The sequence below is a fragment of the Leucopleurus acutus genome, assembly GCF_964270905.1.
Source record: "Leucopleurus acutus genome assembly, chromosome: 1".
In the NCBI taxonomy this organism is placed as follows: Eukaryota; Metazoa; Chordata; class Mammalia; order Artiodactyla; family Delphinidae; genus Leucopleurus; species Leucopleurus acutus.
Window position 1 is genome coordinate 61042485 of NC_139142.1, and position 15978 is coordinate 61058462.

At 36.3% G+C, this 15978-nt stretch overlaps 1 protein-coding gene across 2 annotated transcripts in view; it reads right to left on the minus strand.

Annotated features, from left to right (window-relative positions):
• MIPOL1 (mirror-image polydactyly 1) overlaps positions 1-15978 on the minus strand; it is a 312254-nt gene that overhangs the window by 194204 nt on the left and 102072 nt on the right. For both annotated transcript variants that reach the window (XM_082835259.1, XM_082835258.1), the window contains exons 8-9: positions 6074-6107; positions 5644-5814 (exon numbers count right to left, since the gene is read on the minus strand). In XM_082835259.1, coding sequence (XP_082691385.1) covers positions 5644-5814; positions 6074-6107 — 205 coding nt within the window. The remainder of the gene's footprint in view (positions 1-5643; positions 5815-6073; positions 6108-15978) is intronic.

Here is a 15978-nt window from a genome sequence, read left to right on the forward strand (position 1 = left end):
ATCTATTGCCAATTTCTCTATCTCCATTACAGGGGGATAAAAGTTGTATACATTCACTCGGTTCAGTTCCTCACCCTCCATTCTGTCCTCTACTCCAATGTGGCCTCTGTCCTGGACAAAACCCTTGTCAAGGCTCTCAACATCTCCCATGTGATCAAATCTGAAAACGATTCCATCTTCACCTTGCTTGATCGCTCAACACCATTCAAGGGAACTAATCATTCTCATGTTTTGCAAACACTTCCTTTTCTTGCCTTTTCTGACACCACAGTCTCTTCAGTTTCCTTCTACCTCATTTGCTATCATTCCTAGCCTCCCCTGTGCACTCCTTCTACTTTGGCCAACTGCTAAATTATTGACAGACCACAGGGCTTGATCCTAAGCCCTTTCTTTCTCAATTATCTTTCCCTGGTTTGATCTAGACCCACAGCTTTAACTATCTATATGCTGATGACTGCAATAGCCAAGTGCCTGCTCAACACTTCCATATGGATTTTTAAGAATCATCTCAAATATACCACATCCAGAGAAAATGTAAATTCCCTTCCGAAATACATTCATATTCCCCCCAAAACTTGCCCATCACAAAAATGGAAGTGAATATCTATACACTGTTCAAGCCCAAAATAGACTCAGCCTAATTCTTCCAGCTCCCTTATGCCCCAAACCAATCTGTCTTCAAGGTCTACTCACTATACTATTGAAATATTTCCCAAATCTGTCTACTTCTCTAAATCTACAATTGCCCCACTGAGCTACCATCAGTTTCATCTTTGACTTGGACTATTGCAACAGCCTTTCTCCCTCAATATCTCCTGCATTTATACACAATTTTTAGCCCTTACCATGGCATACAAGACCTTACAAATTTGTCTGCTGCCTATCTCTTCTACCTCGTCACTTGCTGCTATCTTCCTTGCTCACTGCACTTCAACCATATTTAAGCTTGGAGTATTTACATCAGAGCCTTAAACACACTAAGCTTGTTCCCTCTCACAGGGCATTGTTGATGTATTCTTTTCTGATGGAATGCTCTCTTCACAGATTTTGCATGGCTGGATCCTTCTCCTCTTTCAAGTCTCAATTCAACTATTCACCAAAATTCAACAATTAAACAAAAGGACTGCCTTGATCACCCTATTTAAAGTGACAATCCTCCTACCAATTGCAGTCACTCTCCATTACCTTTTTATTACATCCCTAACTGAAAATACTTTATTCATTTATTATTTCACTATCTATATTTCCATACTAAAATGTAAGTTCCATAAGAGTAAGAGCCTTCTATATTTGGATCATTGCTGAATTCCCCAACACAGACATATAACAGGTCCTTAATAAAATGTGGATGAATGAATAATATTTCACTAACTTGTTTTAGTTCAATGTATCTTGAAATAGATCTAAAACAGCTAAGCTCATCAGTTCATTAATTCAACAAGCCTATATTTTGTGCCTACACTGTCCTAAGGACTAATAGACACAGATAAAGAACAGTTCTTACCTTCACGCTAGGTGGGAAGACAGGCATAAAGTCAATTAACTGTACTGCAGTGTGACAAGTACTGTAATAGGATGTAAAGTAAAATGTGGGCAAAAAGAAGATATCTATCAATATTGCTTCATGTGAGAGAACTTTATTGAAGAGATGATATTTAAATTAGCTTTAAAGTAGTAGGTAGACAAGCAAGTAACAAGTGGATAGAAGCATGTGTCAGTGAGAGGGGAAAACATGCTTAAAGGTAGAAAGAGTTATAAAGCAACAGACCAACTGTACTTTTTGTACATTGTTCAGCTGTCTTCCTAGAATTTTCTTCATTGTACTATTGGACTGGATTCATGTCTTCCTCTTATTTGGTTTATCTTTCATTTTATTGCACTTAGTGCATGGTATAGATTGCGGCTATAGAGAAGGGGAAAACTGACTAGTGAAATGTTTAGCTGAATTTCTTTAATTAACCTGATGATTACCCCTTGGTCCTCCCTGCTTTTTGTATTTGTCAACTCTGGACCTGAAAGATCTCAGGATCTATAGTTTTCATTATAGCATTTGACAAAAATGAATTAACTATCAAAAAAAGATGTACTAATTATATTTTGGTTAAAAGAGGCACATAAATGTTTTAAAAATATTTTCAACGACAAACACAATTAAGAAAAGTGTATAAATTAAAAGGGTTAAGATGGAATTTGGAGTGACTTATTTCCAGAAAATAGTGGTGAGTTAAGATTCTCTGCATGGTGTTCAGGTAATAGAAATTTATGATCAATCATTCAGCCTTGATAGACCAAGAAGGGAAAATTAACAACTACAAGACAACAAAAAAAAGGAAACTCAGGGAAGGGGTTGAAGTATGCTGAGATGCTTAGCCTGGGGAAAGAGAAAATAGTGCTAATTAAGGTGAAATTTCTGTGGTATTCTTTCCAAAAACCCAAAATCTCACTCAAATCATAAGAAAATGGTATAGTTCCAGCTTGAGTCCGAAGGCCTGAGAACCAGGAGAGCCAATGATGTAAGATTCAGATGTTAATCTCACACAGAAACACCCTCACAGACATACCCCGAAATAACATTTTACCAAATATCTGGACACCCTGTGGTCCAGTCAAGTTTTCACATAATTATCATACTATTCCTTGAGGTTCTGGCTAAATTAGGCTAGTTCTAGGCTAGTTTCGGTTTCCAAGGACATTCATAGATGGTCAGAGCCTGGCAACAGGAGGCTTTGGGCCTCGCTGCTACTTGTAGTCGGTAGGATAATATTATAGAGATTTTCAGTTATTGGACCTCAGCTGGTACCTGATGCAGTAGGTGAAGGGCCTAGCCTCTGAGCACTGAATAAGTTAGGCATGGGAATGGAGGCTGGGATGTGGACTTTTGCCAAAAGGGCCAGGGGGGTTGGTATATAAAATATATCCAAAACAGGAAAGCAAAGGCCTTGTAATAAAGTCTTGGAATATAGCAGGGATAAAGGAAGAAAGTGGTAAGTTCTCTATGTACATGGGTGTTTTAGTTAACTTAACAAAATAGATGATTTCTAAAAAAATCAAATGTTTGAGTTTATAATTGTTTCAAGCACAGAAAAATAGTTTTGGCTATCTCTTCAACAATATATTGAATGATCCAAGATTGAATACACTTGGGAGGGCACAAAATGCTAAAAACAGCTGCCCACTTTAAAAGTTTAAATTGAACTTTTCCCAATTTTAATCTGAAGATAAATGTCAGATTTCCACATTGAGATAGGATAGAATCATTTGTGGCATAACAATTCTCCAGCCAAGAACAAGAAAAGCCAGATTAAATTTTTAAAAAATATCTGTTTAAGACATCAGAAGGTTGCTGCTGCAACAATAACTTGAGCAGCTGGGATTCTGAAGAGGGGTTAACTGGAGACAGGTGATTTGAAGATCTGAAGTCATTGTTTTCCCCCGGAGTTTTAAAGGTTCGGAGAATGGGCAAGAGGCTGAGAAATCCGGCTTTGACTATACAGAGGGCTCCTGCTGGAGGACAGAGAAATCATCTAAGCTTCTGGCAGTTATGCAGGGCTAAAGTGACAAAATTGGAGATTTGAGACTTGGTTCCATCTCAAATCATTTGCCAACTCTCAAAACTGTTTAGGGCTTAAAGTTAAAAAGCTAAGCCTTAGGGCTTCCCTGGTGGCGCAGTGGTTGACAGTCCGCCTGCCGATGCAGGGGACGCGGGTTCGTGCCCCGGTCCGGGAGGATCCCACATGCCGTGGAGCGGCTGGGCCCGAGAGCCATGGCTGCTGAGCCTGCGCGTCCGGAGCCTGTGCTCCGCGGTGGGAGAGGCTGCAGCAGTGAGAGACCCGAGTACCGCAAAAAAAAAAAAAAAGCTAAGCCTTAAGCCCTGTGAAAAGAATAATGGAGTTTCCCATTGTCTTACAATGCGAAAGAGACAAATACTAGAATAGAGGATTCTCCAGGAGTAGAGCCCTAGTGAATACTCTGCTCTCAGTGAACCACAAGCTGACCAAGACTTACCAAAACTTTCACCCAGCCTCCATGGGATATAGTAAAGAATTTCACACAGTGATAGAAATGAACTAATAAGGAAACATTTTATGAAGTAGGAGAGAAAAGGGACAATTGGTTAAGTGATAACCTTAAGCAGGCAAGGAAAGATGTAAACTAGTGTGAAACAGAGAAGTTGTCCTTAAACAGAAGCATGTAAAAAAGAAAGTAGAAAAGGCAGAGTATATGGGTACAAATGCAGGTAGGCTGGTGAATGAAATGGTGGGGACAAGCAGAAATTCTTTTTTCTATTGGGAGGCAGACGTTGGATGCTTGAGGAGAAAGGAGAAAGATAAAATAGTCCTCCAGAGGGGGAGAGTGAGTGGAAGGTTGCCAGGCAACACCAAGGGTCTACTTGAAGACGGTGGTCATGAACTCAAGGTAAGTTCAGTCAGCAAATTTGTGTGATAGTCTCCTGCCATATAAAGCTGTGAAGGTGTAGAACAGGCAGAAAGTTAAATTTATAAAACTTAGGTTTTGCTAGGTGAGCAGGATAAAGGAAGAGAGGGCCAAAACAACTGAGGTTATATTACATGCAAGTTGGTGATAATTACAGTGAGCCACGGAATCCAAACTAGATGAAGAGGGAAGTGAGGACATGAGGGGATTAAGGGATAGGAAAAGAGGTGGTAAGATCAATGTAATCAGGTGCCAGGAGAGTTGACAATTTGCAAGAGTTAGAGTTCTAGAGTGAGCTGGAAAGATAACAAATGGTGGTCATCAAGCGGGATGCTTGAAATTGAGACTGATAATGACCAAGAACAGGGCATGACCATAGGGTGGATGGCAGAAAGAGTATAGCGTACGTGGATTATTGGAGGAGAGAGATTCAAAGAGATGAGAGGGATATTGAAAGTATCACCTACATAGATATTTAAAGCACCAAGAACTGTGACAGGAGTAGGCTGAAGAAAGAAACAGTGAAATAGATCCTAAAATCTTTAAGAAATGAGGGGAAGTGACACGGGAATGTGTACACGACTGCAACAGGAGTGTGTAATGGGTGATACAATCTGATACATGGGCCTCAAAGCTGGAGGTGTTTATAGAGAGAATAAAGGAACAATGATCTAAAAACACTAATGAGGAACAAGCCTCCAAGCCCAGTGGTCCAACTGCTGGGCGAGGGAATATATTCACATTTGAGAGGACTGCAGTGGAAGCGGTATCCTCAGGGCGGTAATCAGGTTTCAGTTAGAGCAGGAAGGTATAAGTAAAGTTCAGAAAGGAATACCCTAATAATTTGATTCCTTTATCAATGTTTACTAAAAGGCACTGAATTAGGCACTAGGAATAAAACAGTAATAAAGACAATGTCAGCTCTCACAAAACTGTGACTCAAGTAAGAAGTCTCATATAAAAGTGATTACTTTAAAGAATATAACTAAAATTTTATAACAAGCTAACAGTTTTATTAGAATGCATATACTTGAAGAATGATATAACAAAATATGTGATTATTTTAATATAGCTAATCATTGTGGTATTAATTATAATCTAAAAACTAATTCGAATTAAGAATATGTGGGGAAAAGTCATTTTTTAATGTAAAGAAAGAGGGGAAAATGTTAAGTGTATGCTTTTCACAGATATTGTACATGCAGTTACCTGAGACAAAGCAGCATCCCGTTCTTCAATCACTGCATTCATTTCTTCTGCAGTTATTCTCTTTTTACATTCCTTGGTCTTGTAGATTCTATCCACAATTATAGCTCCATTCTTCTGAATAGCTATCCCTGTGTCTGCATTGTTTATTCTGTTCAGTAATTCCTGTAATGTCTACCAACACCATTATATGTTAGTCAGACATGAAGTTTTAATATATTTTATTTAATATAGGGTTTTAATTAATAGGCACATGTGAATTGTAAATTGACTGAGTAAAGTTATTGAATTTTCATATTGCAGCAAAGATGTACATTATTAGTGTGTCAATTCTTCTTTTTCCCACATCTTAGTTCTTGAAACCCACTCAATTGAACTTAAGCCTCTAAGATATAAGACTGACATCAAGAAATCTCCTCAGAGAATGGCTTACCATGTCATTTTCTTCAGGGTTAATATTTTCTAGCCTAGAAAAAAGGGACACAGAAAGCCTGATCAGTAGCATTTCCTTAGTGCAGCAAAATGAGTTCGCTTTTTAAATCTTTAGAACCTCAAGTAATTTCATTCGACTAGTCTTTAGAGTCAACCATGACATTGAACATATTAAAGTGCCACCTGCTCGACTCCATCTTTCAATAATGCTCCATATCTTCTGCACTGACTTCAGACTGTTAAGTTATTAATGTTTACTGCTATATATGACTACAAGGATCAATTGTTCATATGTGCTTAGATGAAGAAAGTTCCCCAGTGATAGAAGTACTCATTCTCATCATTATATTTATTTCTAGACTTTCAATTCTTACCAGAAACTGTATTTCCTATCCTTTTTGGACATTATCACAAATAAAACAAAGCAAGTATTTTTATTACAAAGTTTAACTATGTTCCCTCAAAAGTAATGATAAATAACTACCACTAAATTTGACCTGAAAATCTCCTGGTGCTACCTATTTGTTGAAACAAATACGCTATATAGAAAGGCTGACCAAAATTGGTCACATTTTTAAATGACTAATGTTATTTTCTTTTTTGCATAACACAGAATTATTCAATTTAAAGGCAAAAAAAGTAAACTTGTTCTCTTCATAAATGGACTTTTTGTCTTTTAAGAGTCATAGTGTTTATGTTTGTTGATGTTGGTGAATTGAAATGCAGTTAAAGTAAAGAAAGAAGTTCTAAATGACATATTTAGAAAATGTATATAATATAATTTAGGCAGTCATTAAATTGGGTAGATTAAATGAAAACCTGTAATGGGTACCAGTGAAATGATGGAGATTTTAGAAATGATTTCAATTATTTAAAAATTGTACTTAAAAGCTTAGATATCCAAATTCGTGTTTCAAGTTTTCGCCCTCCATTTCTGTGTGCCTGTGATTTAACATTTACCACAAAAAAAGGATACTAGGAAAAGATTACAGAAGACACTTAACAAATTTGTTACAAAATTGTTCCAAACTCCACAGTTCAATCAAACTGCTATAATCATGGAGAGAAAGTATAGATTTTAGAACATTGCATTTGCACAGGAAAATATATGAACATATATCAAAAAAACTATTTCTACCCATATTTAAATGGTGTAAGTCAACAGGTAGGTGTAATTTTGAATTATATATATTTAATGTTTATCTCAAACTACTAATGTCCCTTTGGATTCACATTCCAATAAGGGCAAATATGTACTCTTATCTTTTTCTCCCAAAATAAATCAAGTTTTCAAATATCCTGCTTCATAAAAGTTTAGTCTACAAAAACTATGAGGATAATCACTTCCTTTTTTTTTTTTTTTTTTTTTGTGGTACGCGGGCCTCTCACTGTTGTGGCCTCTCCCATTGTGGAGCACAGGCTCCAGACGCGCAGGCTCAGCGGCCATGGCTCACGGGCCCAGCCGCTCCGCGGCATGTGGGATCTTCCCAGACTGGGGCACGAACCCATGGCCCCTGCATCGGCAGGCGGACTCTCAACCACTGCACCACCAGGGAAGCCCATCACTTCCTTTTTATTCAATTAAAAAACACAGTGGAAAAGTATAAGATAAAATTCTTCCACTTATTTATGATCATGTAAAAGTATTTGAAGAACATGAGTGGCATTTAACCATCAGTTATTGGTTGGCTAAATATGATTTTTAGGGAAGCCATATGTGGTAAGGAATATTTACCTTAATGTTGTTCTTTTTAGATGAAATCAAACTAAGGTCAATTAATGGCAGTTTCCAAAGAAGTTTCAATATTTATAAACTTCACAATTTATGAAACTTGATCATTTAAAATGTAAAAAGCTACATGGGAATTAAGCATTTAGATTCACAGATTACTGGGAACTTAAAAAAAAATTAGTTCTCAATATTATGCAACTCCCTTTTTTTGTTTCAAAGAGTTACATATGATCAAAAAGAAAATAACAGTGTAGGTAGGTTAAGTAACTCATATATTCCAAATAATCAACATAACAAAAAGTGCATGAAATTCCTATGTAATATTTATATGTCTTTTTCAGGCAATGCAAAATGAAGAACTATTACTTTAAGGAAAAGCAAATGAAGAGTTTAAATGTTTTAAATTCACAGCTTTCAATAGGAAATGGTTAAGATAACTGTATTTAGTCTAATATTAAATTCCCTGCTAACAACCAAAATTAAAAAAAATTAAAATCAAATTTTCTTATCAGATGTTATATACTAGATCCTCGGCACATAAATTTAGCATTCTGACTATAAATAACTTATGTGGGGGCTTCCCTGGTGGCGCAGTGGTTGAGAGTCCGCCTGCCGATGCAGGGGACATGGGTTCGTGCCCCAGTCTGGGAAGATCCCACATGCCGCGGAGCAGCTGGGCCCGTGAGCCATGGCCGTTGAGCCTGCGCGTCCGGAGCCTGTGCTCCGCAACGGGAGAGGCCACAACAGTGAGAGGCCCGCGTACCACAAAAAAATAAAAAACTTATGTGATTGCCCTTAAAAGTACATGATATATAATGATTTATCATTTTCTGATAAATGAATGTGAATCATGTTTTGGTGAGTGAGTGTGTCAGGTATGACATGCAGGGCCTGAGTGAGCCACATCAACCACTTGGCATGTGAATCTCTATTTTGTTTTATTATTAGCATTTATAATTGATATAAATATAGTGATAAATGGTCACTGAGAGGAAAATAAAACTTAAAACCTTTTATTATACAGCAGGTTCTTATTTGCTGTACACCTGCAACTAACACAGCATTGTAAATCAACTATACTCCAATAAAAATTAAAAAAATAATAAAAATGCCTATTTAAAAAAAATAAGAGGGACTTCCCTGGTGGCACAGTGTTTAAGAATCCATGCAAGGGACACGGGTTCGAGCCCTGGTCCGTGATGATCCCACATGCCGCGGAGCAACTAAGCCCGTGTGCCACAACTACTGAGCCTGTGCGCTAGAGCCCGTGAGCCACAACTACTGAAGCACACGTGCCTAGAGCCTGTGCTCGGCAACAAGAGAAGCCACCGCAATGAGAAGCCCATGCACTGCAACAAGAGTAGCCCTTGCTTGCTCGCCACAACTAGAGAAAGCCTGCGTGCAGCAACGAAGACCCAACACAACCAAAAATAAAATAAATAATTAAAAAGAAAAACTCTTGTACCTACTAAAGTCTGCCTTTGTAGTGCAAACTCATTCACAAACAATATGTAAATGAACAGGTATGGTTGTGTTTAAATTTGCATTTCTTTAAAAGTTTCAGGAGGTATTTGTCACAGATATCAAAGATCAACTACATAGTAATTTAGTCTCAATTAGATTATATAGAGTAGGGATGAGCAAACTTTTTTTGTAAAGGGTCAGATAATATTTTAGGCTTTACCATATGTTCTCTGTTGCAGCTACTAAATTCTGCCTTTGAAGAAGAAAATCTATTCATAGACAATATGTAAATGAACAGGTGTGGTTGTATTCAAATAAAACTTTATTTACAAAACAAGTGGAAGGCTGGATTTGCACCATAGGTCCTTACTTTGCTGATCCCTGATACAGAGTATTGAAAAATGAGATCAGATCTTTGATGTTAACACACTGTAAGTGCCAATTCAGTATATTTGACACATTTTTCTGAGGTGGGTCATTTAATATCTAGTTAAAGATAAAAAATCAACAATAGTGGCTTCCAGAAAATTAAATTCAGTCCTACAATAAGCACATTACTTACTATATCACTTAAGAAAACAAAAATTAGACAAACAACTTACCTTTAAGAAAAAGGAAGCAATTTGAAACAGTTATATAAGACACATAATTTTCTATGTAAAATGACTTTTTAGGTTTAAGGATTACTAGCAGCATGTACAACACATAGTTTTACTAGCTTAATAAAGACAAAGTAATAGTTGGTATTACATGACATACAGCCAACAAACTATACATTATGTATCATTAATATGAAGTTTACAATTAAACAAAAGAATTTCAACCTTTCATAATCTTTAAATTATGCCTACAACAGTCTAACTAGACAGTCATGATAATCAGTAAGAATATTGCTGAAGTAAATGTCCATAGGTTCAAGTTTCAATTGATTTCCTATACCATGCAAATTCTGACTGACAACCTTGCACTCTAAGTGAAAAGACTCATGCATGAAATGTCACATATCTTGATTTATTCCTAAATCAGTCAATATCATACCTTTCCTTTCTGAACCTATAGTCCTTTACCTTGTTCAATGGGAAGAAGCAAAACTTTGACCCCCAAATGATAAAAAGAACAAGTGATCAGCTTATCAAAAAATTCTAAATTGTTTTTTTTCTCTATGTCTCCTTTCTTACACAGTGCCACCTTTAATATAAAAAATACACCAACAATAACAGATTGAAAAATAGATACCATGTTCTCAAAAGTTGGAATGTACCTATGCAAACATGTCTATATTGGCATGCATATGTAAGTCATTTTAACCTGAATCTTTTTTACTTTTTCCTAGTTTTGGATAAAAGCAAAAGAGACAAAGAAAAAAGCATTAACAATTCAAGAGGTAAGGGAAAGCAGAGAAGCGGCAGAATAATAAGACAAGACAAACATTATACAGAAAGATGAAAAGTAGATCGGAAGTGGAAAAGATGATAAGAGAAAAAAGAAGGAAGGAATTTCCAGATTATAGGAAGCAAGAAGTAAGGAATTAAAACAAAAAGATGTGAAATAATTTATACAATTTCATCTTATACTCAATGCCTCTAAATATGCCTTTCAGTCAAGCAAAGCTCAGTTATAAATTGGTTCTATCTTAACAAAGATTTAGTCTAAAATGCACTATTGAAGTTCAGAGCCTATAGACTTCAACTGAGGAGAAAAGAGCCTCCACAGTGCCATTTAAAACTGTACTGACATGCTATTTGTTGCTGTTGTTGTTCTTGCTTCTTCTGTATGATTTTTCCTGATCCCCTCACCTGAACCCCTAGACTGTAATACAGCTGTCTATAAACTTTTCTTAGGAACCAATAATTCTTCATATCACTTGATACTATTTTGAGTATTTATGTAATTATTCATATTTACTTAATGCTGATCTTAACTAAATTGAAACCATAATGCTGTGTTCCTGCAACTAGCACTGTACTTGACAGATAATAAATATTCAACAAATATTTATTGAATGGACTAATTAACTAAAAGATAAGTCTTGGGACTGTTTTCCTTTTCTCCATTCCCCATTCCTCCCTCAATAGGAATGCTACCAAGAACAAAATGAAAAAGTCTCGCCTCAAGGAACCCTAATTTTCATGTATTGTAATAAAAACTACAACAAAACATATGTACAGATTAAAGTAAATAGACAATGGAAGATTTAAAAGTTTAGGGAAGAAGGATAGGCTCAATTTAGATCCATCACTTAAAGAGACAGAATGAACAAAACTAAGAGACCAATTTGATAGGAGTTCTGAGGAAGAAGTTTTTGTTTGGATATGTGGGCAGGTGGTTGTGCTGCCAATAGTTACAGGGAATTAAGGAGGATCAGGTTTTAAAAATAAATTAATAATTCCATTTTGGATATGCTAAGGTTGAGATGCCCGTATAGCTCTGAGGTAGATAAGTCCTGCAATGTATAAGTGACTGACTATGACTCTTTGGGCAGGTAGTCAACCACTCTAAGTTTTTTCACCTATAAAGCCTGAATATCACTCAATGAGTTGTGACATTGTATAAAAAACTGATTTGTTATCTTTTGGGGGTGAATTTTATTTCTAAAAACAGTAAAAACTGGGCTTCCCTGGTGGTGCAATGGTTGACAGTCTGCCTGCTGATGCAGGGGACACGGGTTCGTGCCCCAGTGTGGGAAGATCCCACATGCCACGGAGCGGCTGGGCCCGTGAGCCATGGCTGCTGAGCCTGTGCGTCCAGAGCCAGTGCTCTGCAACGGGAGAGGCCACAACAGTGAGAGGCCCACATACCGCAAAAACAAAAAAACAAAACAAAAAAAAACCAGTAAAAACTATTGAGAAGCAAATTTTATGAATAAAATTGGTGATCAATCTACATAAAAGATTTATGGTCATAAATTACATGCTAAGTATAGTACTGTGCAGCAGTTGACAAATTGAAGGTAATAGTACTTGCAAATCTCTAAAGAAAAGTTCTAAAGTTTTTAATAGCTGCATTACTGAAAAAAAGAAAAAAAGGTATCTATTTTGAAGAGTATGTTTAAACACATTGGGTCCCAGCAACTGTTTTGTAGATAAAAACAAACTGATTCTTAAAGGTATATGGAAAGGCAAACGTACCAGAATAGTCAAAATAATTCTACAATAAAAGAGCAAAGTTTAGAGGGATGACATTATCCGATTTCAAGACGTAATATAAAGATTTAGTAATCAAGAATGTGTGGTACTGGCAAAGGGATAGAAACACAGATCAATGGACAGACAATTAAGTCCTGAAATTAACACACATGAATAGTCAAATAACTTTTGGCAAAGGTGCAAAGGAAATCAGTGGAGAAATGATACCATTTTCAACAAATGGTACTAGAATAAATAAATGTCCATATGCAAAAAAAAAAAAGACCATTTACATGTACCATGTATCACTTTACACAAAAATCAACTCAAAACAGATTGTAGGCCTAAATGTAAAACACGAAATTTATAACTCATAGAAGAAAACATAGGAGAAAACTTGGTGCGACCTTACATATGACAATGAGTTTTAGATTCAATTCTAAAAGTACAAAACATGAAAGAAAAAACAATCAATAAACTGGATTTTATCAAAATTTAAAACTTATATCCTGCTAAGCACACTGTTAAGAGAAGAAAAATACAAAACATGGACTGGAAGAAAATATTTGAAAACCACATACCTGAAAAATGACTTACATCCAGAATATATAACAAACACTTAAAATTAACAAAAAGGAAACAAACAACCCAACTTAAAAAACTGGTCAAATATCTGAACAGACATTTTACCAAAGAAGATATACAGATGGTAAATAAACAGGAGCTCAATATCATCTGTCATTAGAGAATGGCTAATGTTCAAAATAAGAAAAAAAGCAAACCAAGAATGACAATTCCAAATACTGGCAAAGATGGTGAGCAACAAGAACTCTGATTCATTGCTGGTGGGGTGGGCATATCCCCATAAAACATGACCCTGGAGCAGGCTGCAGTGCCAGAAAGTAAGAAATGGTTAAAAAAATCAAAAGGATGGGAACATGTCAAAGGCATGTAGGAGCCACCTAAAAGAGTTTCCAATGGTCAAAGTTGAAATACTACACAACAGCGAAGATCAATAAAACTAAAAGCTGGTACTTTCAGAAGATAAACAAAACTGATAAACCATTAGCCAGACTCATCAAGAAAAAATGGGAGAAGACTCAAATCAAGAGACTTAGAAATGAAAAAGGAGAAGTAACAACTGACACTGCAGAAATACAAAGGATCATGAGAAGTTACTACAAGCAACTATATGCCAATAAAATGGACAATCTGGAAGAAATGGACATATTCTTAGAACAGTACAACCTTCTGAGACTGAACCAGGAAGAAAGAGAAAATATAAACAGACCAATCACAAGCACTGAAATTGAGACTGTGATTAAAATCTTCCAACAAACAAAAGCCCAGGACCAGACGGCTTCACAGGCGAATTCTATCAAACATTTAGAGAAGAGTCAACACCTAGCCTTCTCAAACTCTTCCAAAATATAGCAGAGAGAGGAATGCTCCCAAACATATTCTATGAGGCCAGCATCACCATGACACCAAAATCAGACAAAGATGTCACAAAGAAAGAAAACTACAGGCCAATATCACTGATGAACATAGATGCAAAAATTCTCAACAAAATACTAGCAAACAGAATCCAACAGCACAGTAAAAGGATCATACACCATGATCAAGTGGGATTTATCCCAGGGATGCAAGGATTCTTCAATATATGCAAATCAATCAATGTGATACACCATATTAACAAATTGAAGGAGAAAAACCATATGATCATCTCAACAGACGCAGAAAAAGCTTTTGACAAAATTCAACACCCATTTACGATAAAAACCCTCTAGAAAGTAGGCATAGAGGGAACTTTCCTCAAGATAATAAAGGCCATATATGACAAACCCAGCCAACATCATTCTCAATGGTGAAAAACTAAAACCATTTCCACTAAGATCAGGAACAAGACAAGGTTGCCCACTCTCACCACTATTATTCAACATAGTTTTGGAAGTTTTAGTCACAGCAATCAGAGAAGAAAAAGAAATAAATGGAATCGAAATCAGAAAAGAAGAAGTAAAGCTGTCACTGTTTGCAGATGACATGATACTATACATAGAGAATCCTAAAGATGCTACCAGGAAACTACTAGAGCTAATCAATGAATGTGGTAAAGTAGCAGGACACAAAATTAATGCACAGAAATCTCTGGCATTCCTATATACTAATGATGAAAAATCAGAAAGAGAAATTAAGGAAACACTCCCATTTACCACTGAAACAAAAAGAATAAAATACCTAGGAATAAACCTACCTAAGGAGACAAAAGACCTGTATGCAGAAAACTATAAGACACTGATGAAAGGAATTAAAGATGATACAAACAGATGGAGAGATATACCATGTACTTGGATTGGAAGAATCAACAATGTGAAAATGACTATACTACCCAAAGCAATCTACAGATTCAATGCAGTCCCTATCAAACTATCAATGGCATTTTTCACAGAACTAGAACAAAAAATTTCACAATTTGTATGGAAACACAAAAGACCCTGAATAGCCAAAGCAATCTTGAGAATGGAAAACGGAGCTGGAGTAATCAGGTTCCCTGACTTCAGACTATACTACAAAGCTACAGTAATCAAGACAGTAAGGTACTGGCACAAAAACAGAAATATAGATCAATGGAACAGGATAGAAAGCCCAGAGATAAACCCACGCACATATGGTCACCTTATCTTTGATAAAGAGGCAAGAATATACAGTGGAGAAAACACAGCCTCTTCAATAAGTGGTGCTCGGAAAACCGGACAGCTACATGTAAAAGAATGACATTAGAACACTCCCTAACACCATATGCAAAAATAAACTCAAAATGGATTAAAGACCTAAATGTAAGGCCAGAGACCATCAAACTCTTAGAGGAAAATATAGGCAGAACACTCTATGACATAAATCACAGCAAGATCTTTTTTGACCCACCTCCTAGAGAAATGGAAATAAAAACAAAAATAAACAAATGGGACCTAAAGAAACTTAAAACCTTTTGCACAGCAAAGGAAACCATAAACAAGATGAAAAGACAACCCTCAGAATGGGAGAAAATATTTGCAAATGAAGCAACCGACAAAGGATTAATCTCCAAAATTTACAAGCAGCTCATGCAACTCAATATCAAAAAAACAAACAACCCAATCCAAAAATGGGCAAAAGACCTAAATGGACATTTCTCCAAAGAAGATATACAGATTGCCAACAAACACATGAAAGGATGCTCAACATCATTAATCAGTAGAGAAATGCAAATCAAAACTACAATGAGGTATCACCTCACATCGGTCAGAATGGCCATCATCAAAAAATCTACAAACAATAAATGCTGGAGAGGGTGTGGAGAAAAGGGAACCCATGAGAATGTAATGGGAATGTAAATTGATACAGCCACTATGGAGAACAGTATGGAGGGTCCTTAAAAAACTAAAAATAGAACTACCATACGACTCAGCAATCCCACTACTGAGCATATACCCTGAGAAAACCATAATTCAAAAAGACTCATGTACCACAATGTTCATTGCAGCTCTATTTACAATAGCCAGGACATGGAAGCAACCTAAGTGTCCATCAACAGATGAATGGATA